Raw genomic sequence first — 16,671 nt, forward strand, 5'->3', positions numbered from 1 at the left:
CTGTTTTAGTTGTAGGGAGTAGTCAGGTTGAGACTAAAAGTGATATTAATGACTTAACTTTAAAAATGAGATTTATATAGTTTAAGGCTAATTGAGCTTATCTAAAACTAGAGCTGTTATTTCTCCTGAGAATTGGTCGCATTTCCCTCAATGAGTTTTTCAAGGAATTGGCATTGGCCAGTGATGGGAGGGGTTAGACACAAGGGGACTCGAAGACCTCTCAGACATCAACTGTGCTCTCATGCCCCTGGATATATGATTATCTAATATAAAATGACTTTATGATTGGGCCACAGACCAACACAATTATAGCTGATTCCTTCTAAGAAGTAAGGTTTTCCATGGATAATGATTGAACTGCAACTGTGACCATTAAACAAACAACCAGAAATCAAAACAATAGGACAAAAACAACAACAAAAAAATGTATCAAGCAGGTCCACATATAAATTTAATTTTAAGATCATATTCCTCAGAAGCTCTTATTTACATATGCATATATAAAGATGTGTGGTCCTGGTATAATTGTTTACAGAAGAAGTTCGTTTTTTTGACGAGGGAAAAGCCAGTTCTGGGTGAGAATATTTACTGTGTGAGAGGCAGATCCACGGGAGCCTGGGTCAGTTTGAGGGCAGCCTAGGAGCCCTGCCCTCCTACTGGAGGATGGGAAGATACAACAGGTAGACCTCTTACAAGGTCAGCCCAAACTAATGTGCCTTGTCATTTTACCAAATTTCATTGCCTCCTGGTGGTAGTGACTGGTGTAGATTGTTGAAATTTTATGATAAATGTATCATTTCCAGTATTCATCCAACCACTGCAATCCACATGACTAGAGAAGAAAGAAAGTAATAGCATTTTGTATCACTGTATAGTTATTTGGACGCAGTGGTTTTTCAGAAAGGGCATGGTATGGGAAAACATGGTCTGTACTCCTGGACCTGCACTAAACCTGCTATCTGCCCTCGTACTGGCTAATAACCCCCTCTGGGCTTCAGCAGTTTCCACCTGGAAAATGAGGGGATTGAACCAAATGATCTGTCAAGTCCTTTCCTGCTCTAAAATTTTATGATTCTAAGGAGCAAGGCATCTGTAGTCACATAAATGGACAAATTAAATGAGGCCAAAAAGTAGTTCAGGCAGTTCAGTTTGCATTGTTGGCACAGAGCACTTATCCATATGTGTGTGGAGTGATTCCTTCACAGTAGTAGCAGCAAGCTTAGGCCACGTTCTAAACCTTTCAGTTTATTCCTCCCATGGGTGCACTTAGCATCTGTAAAACCTTTGGCATTCTTCAAAGGAATGAGACTGAATGTGAATAATAAGAGATTTTTGGTGTTTTTTTCCCTCAAAGTACAGTGCAAGGCATTTTTTTTTCTATTCAGTCACTTATGTGGTGGGTTATCTCTTGGTAAAATACCACCCAGATGTTGAATATTTTTCTAGAAGAAAAAAGTTTTAAAAACTGACCTCTTATGATGGTGATGAGGATAACAACAAAGGAAATGTGAAGAGGAGAGTGGTGTGGTGAAAAGGCAGTGGAATGAGAGGGAGACAGACTGGGATTCAATTCTTGATTCCCCATCTTACTTATTATAGAACCTTCGGTTTTGTGTGTCCGGCTTTCGTCTTTTGGACAACATTCTCCCCCCCGCCCCCACTCCCACTCAGTGTAATCCAGTCAGGCCCTATAATGGATGGTCAGATTTCCCCCCAACTCCTACCTCTCCACAAATCCAAGTGTTGGGTACATTCAGAAAACACACTAGGATAATAATTGGAGTTTCGAGCAAGATGCTCTCTCATGCTCCATGTAACAAGTTATAGAGAACATCCTGCTTCTGGGGGGATTATCTACATGTAACTGAAGCGAAGCAGAGGTGTGGAGAAAGAGTTCTGATGACATTTTTTATATGCAGTGATATATCCTTATTTTTGGTTTTTTGTTTTTTCCTTAATTGAGTTTGAGTTTGGGTTTCTGTACCTTATAATTTTAATAGCAATGCTAATAGTAGCAAATGCCTATATGGTGCTTATTATGTGCTAGGCACTGTTTTAAGGGTTTCACATATGCTAACTCATTTACTCCTACAAAAAGTCTATGAGTTGGTTGCATCATTATCCACATTGTATGGAGGGAGAAACAAAGTCACAGAGAAGTCAAATAAACATGTGTGAACTCACGTAGCTGGTAAGTGATAAAGAGCCAGTATTTGAACTGAGACAAGTCTAATGTCAAAGCTCAAGGTCTTCGCCACTGTTTCTATGCTTCCTCTTTGAATGATAGACCAACTAGGAGAACCTTGAACGTTACTTTCTCCATGTTTGTAAACATGGAGATGATAATTGCTACATTTAAGCAGGCCAGACCTTGAGCACCAAGCTTATAAAGGAAGTAATGGGGAGAGGTTATTTATCTCTTTTGAAATTGCTGGAATCAAATTGTCCATTTTTCAGACAACCTGGGCTAGTGGTTCCTAATATCATGCCTTGGTTTTGGCTTGACACTTTCCTCTTTGAGGCAGTAATCTTGCCTGAGGTCACATCACTAACTTGGGCTCAAAGGACTAGGTGGCTTAGCTAGCAATGAGTAACTGATAGCTTTTCTAGTTGGCCAAATTTGCTGAAATAATTTGAGTCAACCTGAATGCTATTGCTCTTTGCATTACTCCTTCATATAGGGTGTTCTTCTTTAAGGGGACTGGTAGATTCTACTTTCTGATTCATGGACCCTACCTGACATGCTGTGAGAAGTCCAATACGCATGAAGAAGGCACACAGAGGAGAACAAAGGCACTGTATGCGACAGCTCCAACTGAGCTCCCAGACGGCAGGCAAAACCAGTGGTCCACGATGTGCCTGAGCGATCTCAGATATTCCAGTCTAGTCAACTACCTGGATGCCTGTAGCCCTAACTGATGTCACATGGAGCAGAAAAACCAACCAGCTGAACCCAGTCATCCCACAGAACAACCAGATAATAAAATAATTATTATTCTAAGCCACTAGCTTTTAAACTACAGAATTAGGTCATTGAAATAACCTTCATGCCTCTTACTACCATGATTATATGGCTATTTCTACCATTATTTGGCCTATATAATAGACTACATATAGTGGCCTATTTGTCATTGCTAATCTATCAGGGACACAAGCAATACAAATTTGGGGGTCTAATGAACTAACAAAATAAGTGAGTGGTAAAGATTTTGAGACTGTTATAATTGTAGAAATTATGTTTAATCCTCACATTTCTTCTTATGTCACGTGTATTAATGTTGAGCCAATATTACTAGCATTTCTCTTTATATAGTATTGAAAGTTTATTTGGTCGTCATAAAAATATCATTATTTGTAATTACTTGAAATCTTCATTGGGTCCTAGTGGACAGTATGATACTATCTATGGGTCTTGAGACATGGTGGTGGATTCAGAAGAATAAGAACTTCAAGGTATTATAGAACTCTTGCTACTATCCATATTTAATTTTATTCCATATGTGGCACTTACATAGTTAAATTCTTACACTAACATGCAAGCCTTATATTGTTCTTTGAAATGGCTTCTAAACATTATTAGGCTTAAAAAAATTACATGTGTCCAACATATCTGAATTCATTCTCTCAAAATAAACATTTAATCAGTGTCTACTATGTGCCAAGAACAACTAGATACTAGGAATATAGAGAAATAAGACACTCCTGTCCTGAAGCAGTGCATTGTTTAAAATATAAGATAGAAAAACAAGCAGCCAATACTCATGTATTAGTCAGGAATATGCTTGGGTGAAAGTAGTAGAAAACCTAATAACAACTTGAATGATTAGGAAATTTGTTCGCCTGACATGAAATACAAGGGAGTTCAAGACTGTCATGGCACCTAAACAATATCACCGAGAATACAGGGTCTTTTTGTCTTCTTCTCTGTGGGTTTTGCTACATAACTCTCATCCTCATGGTCTCAAAATGGTTGTTATGCCTCCCCAAATCAATCTGTTCTAGAAAGAAAGAAGTGGGGAAGAGAAACTCTCTTTAGGATCTTCATTCTTCGTTTATTGAATAGACTGTGACATGGCCACAGCCTATAGGTTACAAAAGTGGTTTTAACTTCTGCTTAGAGAATAAAAGGGAGAAAGGAGGTTGAAATAGGTGTTGAATGAGCCAACAACACCCTACAATATATGCTGGGGTGAACACAGGGTGCAAGGAGAGCACATGACTCAGACTTGGAAGGTTACAAGTGGCTTCAAGATATAAATGACATAAGTTGAGTCATGGAGTATGAGTTGGAGTTGGCCAGATCAACAGAAGAGAAGGACACCATAGGCAGAAGGTAAAGGGCAAGGAAGGGAGGAATGGGGCCTATGATGGGCATGCCTGGTTTGCTAAGGACAGGTTTGCAGTGATAACAGCTAAAGTTGGAGAGAGATGCTGGGGACAGCAAGCAGTGCCTGATAACTACCGTATGTTAAGGAGTCTGGACGTCATCATGCAGGCTACAGTGAAAGCTCTTCAATTGTGGTGCAGAAATGATCAGATTTGTGCTTAGAATGCAGAAAACAGGCAACTGTTGGTAGGCAACTGAGACTGCAGTCAGAGGACTGCTGAACTAATTAAGGCAAGACATAATAAAGGCCTGATTGTGATGGTGGCATGGAGGGAGAGAAGAGTTCAGATTTTAGACATATTGAAAGGAATGGACATTTACTTGATGACTGATTAATTATAAGGGTGAAAAAAACTCAAGGTTGTTCATCCCCAAGCTTCTGACTTAGACAGTTGGGTCTTAATGGGACCATTCATTGAGGCAGTAAAGATGGGAGGAAGAGCATGTCAAAAAATAGCTTGGTATTTGAGACTAGAGCGAGAGAGAGGTCACTGACCCAGACCCAATTGCTAATATAAGTATCCTGACTAGTTCCTCTGTCTCCCTTTCAATCCACTCTCCACCTTGCAGCTTGAACAATCCAATTAATATGCAAAAAGTGCCATGTCTTCCATTGTTTAATTAGTATCATTGTAGAACTGCTTTTACTTCTAATGTTATTAAACACATGCTATGTGTCTGAGTTAAGGGTTTTATGAACCTTATTTAGTTCTCATTCTTTGAGAATGGATGCTGCAACTATCTCTATGAAAACAGGCTCAGAGAGGTAATGTAAGTTTCCAAAAGATCCTTACCTACTAGTAAGCACTAGAGCTGGGCTTTAAACTCATGTGTGGTCGGTCTGACTGCAGAGTCTGTGTCCTTGAGCACTGTGGTACATTGTCCTTCATGCTTAATGCTTCATATCCTTCAGAGTACTTTCATATGTATTATCCATGATCCCTTTCCTTCTAATAATCATATAAGATCATTTGGGTAGGTATATTCTTAATTGTATAGAGAAGGAAATCAAAGCATAGATAATCAGGGAATCCAATTCCTCATTAATTAATCCATCCATCTATTGTTTAATGTTTATGGAGCAGATACTAATGGGGGGGGATTAAAATGTAGAGGGTTTAAGCAACTTGCTCAAGGCCCCATGACTACTCAGTGGTAAAACAGAGACTAGAATCTTTGGGTTCACAGTTCTGTGTTCTTGGTGGGAGGGGAGAACTGCTTCCAAACTGCTAAGGAACTTAGTGAGGGCTTCACTTGGTTCAGGAGTAAAAGTGGATTCAAATTGTCCTCCATTTTGTCTTCTCTCTCTCTCTCTCTCTCTCTCTGCCACTAGCTTCTGAGAAGCTGATTCTGAATGCAGGCCTTGCATTCAGCAGCTATGGAAGAACTATCAGATTTGGTGTGTGTGGCTTAGTTCAGTAGGTAGAAGGAGGAGGAAATGACAGGCATGTTCATTTCAGCACAAGATGAGATTTTATTTTTAAATAATGGTTGTTAAGCAGGAGACAGAATTTCCTAGAGTGGTTGTGAGCTTCCCCTTTCCTCCTACCACACAGAGTCAGGTAGACTCTATGGCCCTCTGTGGCTAAATAAGTAATGTGGCTACATAATGGTCCTCTTCCTAAATAATGAATGCAGCTTCTATTGCTGCCAGCAGTGGCATTAATTCCAAATTAATTCCCTGCTTCTTTGAATCATGTACACAGATTCAGACTCTGAGGGACGACCGTCTTATTCGCTGAGTAGATGTCCCATGCCCTTCTTCCGGCCGTCGGGAAGCTGGGAGAGAAAAATATCTGCTTCTCCTCCAGAGAAAACAGAAAAGGAGCAATTGATCTTTAAAGCTCTTCTAGGTTTAAGAACTGTGATTCTGTGGGTTTTAGTGCATCATCTTATAGATTCACAGGAGTTACCACTGGTGTTAGTGCAAGTGTAGGTGTTTTAACAAGTACCATGGTTTTAATGATAACTTCATATCAGACTTCTTTTGCTTTGTCATCTTACAAAACATCACTACTTGCTCTCTACCTTACAGCCATAAAGGTTAAAGAGGGCATGCGTGGCAAATTGTGGGTGGTGCTGGGTGAGAGTCAGCCGTCCAGCTTCCAAGCGTCCTCACAGTATGGCGTTATCCTGGTGAATTCACCAGAATCTTGTCTTCAGTTTTACATTTCCTTCCCTTTCATACACGCTTCAGAATTTGTCTGCTCGTAAAGATTGACTTGTGGTCCTTAAACTCACAAGAAAATCCATCATTCTAATTAGTTAATTTGTAATGAGAAATAAAATATTCAAGCATACCAGTCATGTCTAATAAAAACATTCTTTCCTGGTTGAAAAATATATATATTGGAAGCCAGACTATAACGAAAATGTTGTTCAGAGTGTTTGGAATCAGAGCAAGGGTAGTTATATGACTACAATAATCAATGACCTCAGACTCTGATTGCCTAATTATAATAGAACTCTTTCAGGTGTGACAGACACACAATCAAATTATCTTGGGCCAAAAGGGGAGTTTATTTAAAAAATTCTGGAATACCACATGTAACTCCAGGCAAATGCATGGAAGAGTTGGACTTCAGAGACTGCTGGAATCATTTCCTCCCTCTGAGGGCAGGGGTGTCATATCACATGGTTCTCATCAAAGCAGAGTTACCGCCCCTTTTCCACTGGTCTCTGCTAAGAAATACCATGGGAGAGCTCTGACTGAACATGGGCTGGAGGCTGACATTCGGACCTATAGCTAGAGGGAGGGATGGAATGGTAAGCAGAGCTCTGAGGCACGGGCTTGCTTCTGGTGGACCTGGACGGTGACTCGAGTCATTATTGGCTGCCACAAAATGGTGTGGAACACTGACAGTGGTGTGCACCGCCTCTGCTCCCAGAACTAGAGAGGTCTCTTCCTGAGCCAGCTCATCTCTTCTTCAGGATGATGCCTAAAACCAACGCCTCCCTTATTCTTCTCACTTTCTGCTTTCTGAGTTTCTCCAAAGGCTGTTTCTCTTCCAGTAGACGTGCTCTGTTCTAATACTTTTTAATTTAGCTATAGTCTCAAGCTGATATCTAAAAGGAAGATTTATGTTGAATTTTTTATATTTTTATTCTCAAAAGACCACCTTATTTTAAATTTGACAAGCCATATTACTTAAAAATTGTTGCCCTGTTCTTCAGATTTAAAAAGGGGAGAGGCAAACATAGAGTTTCACTGACTGAAAGTCATTCAGTATTATATGAGTTTCCATTTTGTCGAGCCGCATTGCTTTTCAAGAGGATAACTGAATATTTTAATTTCTACCTCTGTTTAAGTTCTCATTATAAATCTATAACTCTTTATAATTATTTTTATTGCTTTATTCACTCAATAAGTATTTTTTAGTACCTGTATCAGACGGAGCTGGGAGGATAATAGGAGAGGAAGTGGGCCTGAGCACGGATGGGAGGGGGGTCTGCCTGCTCTGAGTGAGGAGAGAGATGCCCAATGCCACCTTGCAGGGGCTGGTATTTGACTCATAATCATATCATTTCAGTCGTAGCTTTGGATAAGAATAAGGTAGGGAAGCAAGTTCATTGTTATCTATTAGCACAAACATCTTAAGATTATGGAATATTTTAATTGTATTTCCACTGGAATATTATTGACTATTATACTACTCAAACACCCATTTATTTACTCATTATCTACTTATAATGTAAGTTAATTTTTTAGCCAAATTTGCTTTATATTTTTAATAGAAATGATTTACCATATTTATCATAACCATCCAATATATCCACCCTTTTGATGGAAGTTAGCTTCCAGATTTTCATTATTACACATAAGGGTGCACTGAGTTTCTGTATCCATGTTTCCTTGAGTATAGATGCAAGGATTTCTTTATACTCAGAAATAGAGTTTCTGGGTATTAAGATAAATGCACCTTCAATTTTGCAAGACACTGCCACTGGTAATGTGTGAATGTACCCATTCTTTCATATCCTTATACATGTTGTAGGCATTTTAAATTTATACCAATCTAATGGCTATGAAATGGTACCTTGATGTTTTACTTTGCATTTCACTAATTACTGAATTTAAGACAGAATCTTAAGCCTGAATTTATCTTAAAATAGTTATTAGCCATGTTTTTTCTACTGTGAATTGACTGTTGATAGGCTTTGCCCATTTTTCTATGGGATTCTGTTTTTTATTGATTTGCAAGAATGTTTTATTCTGAGTACTAATCTTGTTTTGTTTAATTTTATGATATATTCTTCCAGTCTATGGCTTCTCTTCTAACTATCCATGTTGTCTTTTGTTCAAAAGAAGTTTTAGATCATAATTTAAGCAGTACTTATATATCAAATGTAAAACTGTGAACCCCTTAGAAATGATATGTATGCATGTTGCACACATGTACGTGTATGTATAGCATGGACTGACTGAGTCACCCGTATATAAACGGAGGAGTTATTTTATGTCCTTCAATAAATTTTGTGTTTTTTCTCATAAATGTCTTATAGATCTTCTGTGACATGTAGTCCTCTGGGAATTTTAGAGATTTTATTGCATTTTCCATTTTAATTATGCGTTCTAGTTTCTCATTGCTGACTTTGGGAATACTGTTTTTGTGTATTGGTCTTGTATCCAACAGCCTTCCAGAAACTTGCCTATTGTTGTGATTCAAAGATCCTCTTGGATTTTTTAATGTAGACAATTTTATCATCTGTGGATGATGAAAATTTTGCTTTTCCCCTTCCAATTATTATACTTATGCTTCTTTTTCTTGTTTTACTGCATTTGCTAGAATGTCCAGTACATTGTTGGATAGAAATGCTGGTAGGGGACTACTCCGACTAGGAATGTTTCTGGGGAGCATTTTCATCAACTTAGTTTTGATTCTTACCTATTGTTTAGTCTTAATGTTGCCCTTTTTTTACATTTTAAGCATGTTTAATTTTCCTGGACTGGCAGCAACCATAAATCCTATGGAGGAAAAATGAGAAGTTTGGGCAGTTTCCTCTGTATCTTAGTTCAAGAGTGCCCTCTTCTGCTAGAACAGTGAAGCGAACTTTATTTCATCAATGGTATCTTTTGCGGGGCGGGGGAGGGGGCTGGGGGGCAGAGTGCAGGGTAGTGGTGGTTCTAGGACAGTTAATTTCTGGGCCTGATTTCTTATTTTTCTTTATTTTGCCATCTGTCCCCACCTGCAACTTCCCTAGAAGCAGTGTCTTATAAAGACTGCCATTGTGGTCTTGCATACCCCAAGCCTCTTTCTTGAAGCCAGTGTTCAAATCCTCTAGTCTCAGATGTTCTCAGTTTTTTTCCCACCAAATGAGATTGAATCGGGCACAAGAGAAAATGATGCAATCACAAGAAGTATGAGTCTGTTGCTGGCATTAACACGGTGTATTGTTTTACAGAAAACTTCTTAGTTTAGCAAACAGAGTACACTTTAAAATAGTGGTAAAGTATAGTATAGATAATACACAAACCAGTAACAGTCACTCATTATTATAATCAATATTATGTACTACACACAATTGCACTGCTATACTTTTATGCGACCAGCAGTGCGGCAGGTGTGTTCACACCAGTATCACCACAAACATGTCAGTAATGTGTTGCACTACAACGTGATCATACTAATACTACTCCTCTGGAAACCACACATTGAAAGCCTGTCAGGAATTAGTGATTATCAGCAAGTAAAATTAACACCTGTACCCTTTAACTGTTCTGAGTTGGCCTTTCTTTTTGTATTGGAATTCTTTCATTTGTTGAACTCTCTTACTTTCCCACTAGCTTAGGCATGTATTAAAGTGTTTAAATTTCCTTGTACCCAGTATTTTTAGGTGTGCAATTCTCAGAGGAGTTTCTTTGGCCATTTAGTTCCATAAAGTGTCAGGAATAGAAGTAGAGTTTTAATTTCTCAGGGGAGAATGATTTTACCCCCACCCTCAGTTTCAAATGGAAAGAAACTTTCTGGCAAGTTTCCCTGAACTGGTTACTGGAGAATTTTGGCTCCTGTTATGTGGAGGTCCAGCCTTTACAGACTCCTGGCTGGGAGCAGGAGTTTAGCTCTTTGCCTTCTGTGAACCCACCCCAGGCCATGTCTTCTGCCTTTGATATGCAGTGCAAGCTCCAGCCCCTATCCTTGGGACGGCTTATGCTTCCCATTCTAAGGAGTATACTCTTCATTTCTAGCACTTCAGGGCTCCCCTTTTGAGCTTGGCCATGCTTCTTCACTTGGGGGAAGTAGGACATATTTTAGGTGAAATTCTGTGTGTTTAATAGGATGGGGGCTGGGGAAGCCATGTTATCTTAGTCCCCCTGCCTGTCTTCTGTTAATCTTGTGAGTTGTTATCTAGCAGAGAACCTGGACATAGGATCAAAAAGTTTTGAGAGGCAGAAAATGGGTGGTGAAGAGTTCTGAAAAGTCTGGAATGCACCTGAGCTCATGGACTTGGGATTGGTAGCATATTATTAGCACAGAACAGTGGTAGATGATGCTGAATTGGAGGCAATGAAGGAAGACCACCCTGCTGGGGGTAGGTAACAATATAAACAAAGCTGAGAAGTTGTGGGTTTTAAAATTTGTATTACGGTTGATCCTTCTTGAAGTGTTTTTATTTTATGTTAAGTATATACCACTAAAATTTTTCAAAGATTGTTTTTGAAGTCATTCTTTTCTCAAATACTGACTTCTCCCTTGTAGGTGTTCACTGACGACATATACTGAGGACTACACTCCACCATATGACTATCAGCCACTTGTGAGTACAAAGGGGTTGGAAAGCCATATTATAATACTTGTTTATATACATAAAATTATTGTTTATATCCAGTGTAAATAGTTAAGCTTAGGAAGAAAGGATAAATTGCTGAGATTTATGATATTTTGTATTTATTTAGAGATATTTGCTATTTGAGGGAGTCAATACAATGTTTTATGGTTATGATTTCTTTTTAGATGTTTATAGATTTCAGGGAGAAAATATTACAATGTCCAAAACATATTAGTGGGTCAATACTTTCTTTCTCAACTTCTTTTACTATCCCTGTCCCTGAGTTTAATTTACCTGGAATAAGAACCTACCTTTCTATTCATTTGTACTGTACTGACACATAAAAGTAAGTGACTTAATTTGGCTCTGGGAAATGTGTGTGTTGATAAAATGTGCCCAGTTTATAACCTGAATTTACTTATACTTAAAAAGTTATACACCAGAAACAGAACAAGGCTGCATCTTCTGGAAGTCTTAACCAGTGCAATAGATAAGAGATTGATTATTGAAAAAGAGAAGAAAAAAGTTATCTTTATTTTAAGATAGTATGATTACCTTCTTAGGAGAACCAAGGTATTAAACTGAGAATTAAAATAAATAAGAGCATTTAGTAAGGTGAGTAAATACAAAATAAGCATGTGAAAAACAGCAGCACTAACTGGTTAGTAAACTATAAAGGAAAAAGCATATGATTACTATAGCAACACACATTTAAAATATGTTCATGAGGAAAAGCTTAGATCAATAAAGAGCAATAGAGATGTGAGAGGTTGTCTCCAAAGACGGTGGGTTTTCCTATTAGCACAGGCCACTTTCCCAGCAAGATGTGAACATTTCTGCCTTTTGAATCTGGACTCTCAGGTCCTTGCTTTGATCACTAGGACATAGCAAAGGTGACCCTATTTCAGACCTTACGTTATCTTACCTTATAAAAAAACTGCTTCCAATTCTTGGAGCCCTGAGTCACCTTGTAAGATACCCAAAGTACTGTGCTAGGGGAAGCGGCCAGGAGGGAACAAGGCTGAGCTTATGAATGAAGAAGCCACCCGGGACAAGCAGCCTGCGTGAGCCCGGACTCCAGCTCCAGCTGCCCTCTGTCTGCAGCCCAAGAGAGATTCCAAGAAGATAATAAAGTGTTGCATGTAACCATTAATTTTTTAAATATATACTCAAACAGAAATCTCTAAAGAAAATAATTACTATTTTAGAGGACTAGAAAACTAAATTAATTGTAAATGAAATTTATAAATTTCATACTCAGTGAGGTGAAGATGGGGAGAGATGGGTTCTTTTATCTGTTGCCAGGCAAATTTTAAATTGTTTTAATCTTTCTGGAAAGGAATTTGGCAGTATGTATCAAGATACCATTTGATGTAATAATTCTCCTTCTAAGAAATTTCTCCAAAGAAAAATGATTTAAAATCCAAAGATAATGATCACTAGATTATTTATAATGGCAAAAGTTGGAAAGTGCCTAATGTTTGAGTGTTAGAAATAGTACTAATTGAATATGGTATAATCAGATGGTAAGATTATTGAAGCCTTTATAACATCCATAGATAGTTCTTAATGTCTTGATAAATCTTCACTTAAGGTTAAGAAAAACATTAAGATACAAAATTAAACATTTATTTTATCTAAGCAATGTAAAAATATGGAGAAAAAGCTAAAGAAACTGTCAAAATACTACTAAATTTGGCCATTGAATGGTGATACTGTCGGTGATTTTCTTCATCTTCACACTTTATAGCCTGATTGTTCATAATTAAAAAAAACACACAAGGAAACAAATACTTTATTTTAAAATGCAATTCAGGCTCATTCCCCTATATACATGGAATTTGGTTCCATCTCTAAACAAAGGAAGTTGAGTATATAATTAAAAACTCACAAAATTCGAAGAACTAATTTCCCCATAGGCAGAAATACAAAGAATGTGGGATGTATTTTCAGAGTGCATAAATCTTTAGCCATTGTGTTACATATTTATCGTTTTAATTTTCAGCATTATTTCTAATATTTCTCCACTGCTGATTTCCACATTAACACTACAGCGTGTCATGGCAGTTGTTTGCTTTATTTAGAGTTTTGTTCACTCACTTCCAACTCCCATGCCAAAGTAATTGATTGTGAGACATGTTTTCAACACTGTTTCCTAGCACTCCTGTTTCGTGAGTCCATGCATTACATTCTTATAGGATACAAAAATATTGTCAATTATAACAGTGGATGGTTAAATAACAGCAGAATAGTGACTGAAGTTATTACACATGTAAACAAGTGTATACTTCACAAAATACTAACAAATGAAGAAGAATATTTTTTACTTGCTAAGTACGTTACCATATGGCCTTAGCATGAACAGTTCACCACTCACTCAGGCTACCACCTTTACAATTATATAATTCTTGATGAAATCTTAAAATATTTGGATTCATACTATTTCAAATTTGGTGCATGAATTGAGACTTCATTAATTTTTATATTATGGGCTCTTACACTTGCTTAACTGCATATTCACATGAAGTGGGACAACATTATGGGAAGCTTAAAGAAAATGCAAATTATCACACCATAGCTCTGAATATTATTAAGGAAATACAGACCATTAGAAAGCTGTGAAATCATTTCCAAGGAGAGATAAAAGAGAACTGCAAGCTACTTCTTCAGAACTCTACTTTACAGTGCATGTTTATTACAGCTCACTCAATTTCAGTTGAAAGATATCTTATTTTAAAAGTCTCCTCATCCTTTTCCCAAGAGGAAAAGTTTCAGAGAAGGTAGATTAGAGGCCTGGTCCATGGCTGGCTGTTTGCAGAGTACAAGAGCCTTTGAGACTGGGATCAGTGAGCCGAGCATGAGTGTGTCTACTGAATACATCCAGGATGAGTAAAGAAAGGAATTAGTTCAGGCAAGGACCAGCAAACTCAGGAAGTTGAAGGCCCGAGGGAACAGAAATGTTGAGAAAAAAGAACAAACATGGCGGTCGTGAAGGAGTGAGAGAGCCATAGAAGAATTGGAAGTAATGTGCAAGAGGATGTACTGAATTCATCAGAACTTCAGACATAGGGGGATGACGGAATCCAGGATGTGGCCATGAGAATGAGTTTCTACAGTGGAATCAAAGCCATTGACTTGAGAAGGTGAGAAAATGATAAGACAGAAGGCTGCCCAGTTTCTAAATACGGGTGTTAAAACTCAAACTGTGAGGCAGCAGGAAAGGAGAGCAGGGCAGAAGTCCACGGCAGACTCTCCAGCCCTCAGTGAAATTTGGGAGCAGTTTGGAAGTTAATGGCTCCTCCCAGCCATGCAGCTGTCATTTGGGTACATCTTGTTGGTCAGTATCATGTATGAAGTGACTTTTGTTTTCCTAAATAAAGCTGCCTCAATTATCTTTAAAGGCATATGAGCACCTTTAAATCAGAAAGTGTTGCATCTCCTGGTCTGTTTGGGGATAGAAAGCTGAGGGAGTTTTTAACAGAGAATTATGTCTTAAAGTTGGCATGCATTCCAAATCAACCACACGGGGTCCATGCAGTGTTTTGTAATAGGTAAGAAAAGAGGCCACATCTGTTTAAGAATCATTTCCAGGACTTCTGGCCAAGATGGAGGCATAGGTGGACACACTGTACCTCCACGCACAACCAAGATTGGAACAACAACAATTTAGAGGCAGAATAACACCCAGAACTGATAGAGAATTTATCTGAATGGAAGTCGGACAGCCAAGAAGTTGCAATAGACCCGTTCATCCAGACCGGTAGGAGGGGCGGAGATAAGCAGCTGGGTGTGGGTTGCGGCGCGGAGAACAGGGAGAATTGGGTGCATAAGGCAATCCGGAGCACGTAAGGCATCTGGGGCACGCAAGATCAAAACAGGCGGACTCTGAGTACGCAAGCGGCAGCTGGCAGACCCAGTGAGGTGGTGATTGTGGAGCAGGGCAGAATGCACAACCCAGGATCCCAGCGGGGGGACTGAGGTCCCACAGAGAATGGAGCTACCGCCATTGTTCCCTCTTGGCCCCGCCCTCATATACAACGTCACAATCTAGCGACTGGGGTGCCCAGCCCTGGTGAACACCTAAGGCTCCGCCCCTCACCATAACAGAAGTCACCAGACCAAAAAAAAAAAAAAGAGAGAGAGAGAGAGAGATGGCTCAAATAGAAGAACAAATCAGTGCCCCAGAACTCATCCTTCTGAGCGACCAAGAAATAGCTAACCTATCAGATGCACAGTTCAAAACACTGGTGATCAGGAAGCTCACAGAATTGGTTGATTTTGGTCACAAATTAGATGAAAAAATGCAGGTTACCATAAAAGAAATGAAGGAAAATGCACAGGGAACCAATAATGATGGGAAGGAAATGGGGACTCAAAACAATAGAGTGGACCAGAAGGAAGAAAGAAACAACCAAACAGGAAAGAATAGAGAAATAAGAATTCAAAAAAATGAGGAGAAGCTTAGGAACCTCCAGGACATCTTTAAAAGTTCCAAAATCTGAATTATAGGGGTACCAGAAGGGGAAGAGGTAGAGCAACAGATTGAAAATGTATTTGAACAAATAATAAAGGAGAATTTCCCCAATCTGGCAAAGGAAATAGACTTCCAGGAAGTCCAGGAAGCTCACAGAGTCCCAAAGAAGTTGGACCCAAGAAGAAACACACCAAGGTACATCATCATTACATTAGCCAAGGTAAAAATGAAGGAGAGAATCCTAGCAGCAGCAAGAGATAAGGGGACAGTCACCTACAAAGGAGTTCCCATCAGACTGTCAGCTGATTTCTCAAAAGAGAACTTACAGGCAAGAAGCGGCTGGAAAGAAGTATTCCAAGTCATGAAAGACAAGGACCTATATCCCAGATTACTCTATCCAGCAAAGCTTTCATTTAGAATGGAAGGGCAGATAAAGTGCTTCTCAGATAAGGTCAAGTTAAAGGAGTTCATCATCACCAAGCCCTTATTATATGAAATGCGAAAGGGACTTTTCTAAGAAAAGAAGATTTAAAAAAACATGTATAGTAAAAGGACAGCAAACTCACAATTATTAACAACCATACCTAAAGCAAAACCAAAAGAAACTAAGCAAACAACTAGAACAGGAACAGAACCACAGAAATGGAGATCACATGGAGGGTTAGCAACAGGGGAGTGGGAGGAGAGAGGGGGGAAAGGTACAGAGAATAAGTAGCATAGACGGTAGGCAGAAAATAGGGAGAGAGTAAGAATAGTATGAGAAATGTAGAAGCTAAAGAATGTATTAAGTATGACACATGGACATGAACTAAAAGGAGGGAAGTGGGTGGGAGAGGGTGTACATACAGGGTGGAGGGGAGTGAAGGGGGGAAATGGGACAACTGTAATAGCATAATCAATAAAAATATTTTTTTAAAAAAGAATCATTTCCAGTAACAGCAGGATTGGCCTGTCCTACTACTGGGCCTCTATGCACTGGTGTGGAGATAGCATTGTTAAAATATTGATATTTTTGTGCTTATTGAAAATTAGCTGTGGCCTT

The 16,671-nt window shown here is 38.8% G+C and overlaps 1 protein-coding gene across 4 annotated transcripts in view; it reads left to right on the forward strand.

The window, feature by feature from the left end:
* The window catches only part of CFAP95 (cilia and flagella associated protein 95), a 183,988-nt gene that overhangs the window by 80,610 nt on the left and 86,707 nt on the right, over nt 1–16,671 (forward strand). For all 4 annotated transcript variants that reach the window (XM_045840750.1, XM_045840749.1, XM_045840748.1 and 1 more), the window contains one exon: nt 11,086–11,143. In XM_045840750.1, coding sequence (XP_045696706.1) covers nt 11,086–11,143 — 58 coding nt within the window. The remainder of the gene's footprint in view (nt 1–11,085; nt 11,144–16,671) is intronic.

This window comes from Phyllostomus hastatus, unplaced genomic scaffold (genome assembly GCF_019186645.2).
Source record: "Phyllostomus hastatus isolate PE091 unplaced genomic scaffold, TTU_PhHast_1.1 phas_contig_34, whole genome shotgun sequence".
Taxonomy (NCBI): Eukaryota; Metazoa; Chordata; class Mammalia; order Chiroptera; family Phyllostomidae; genus Phyllostomus; species Phyllostomus hastatus.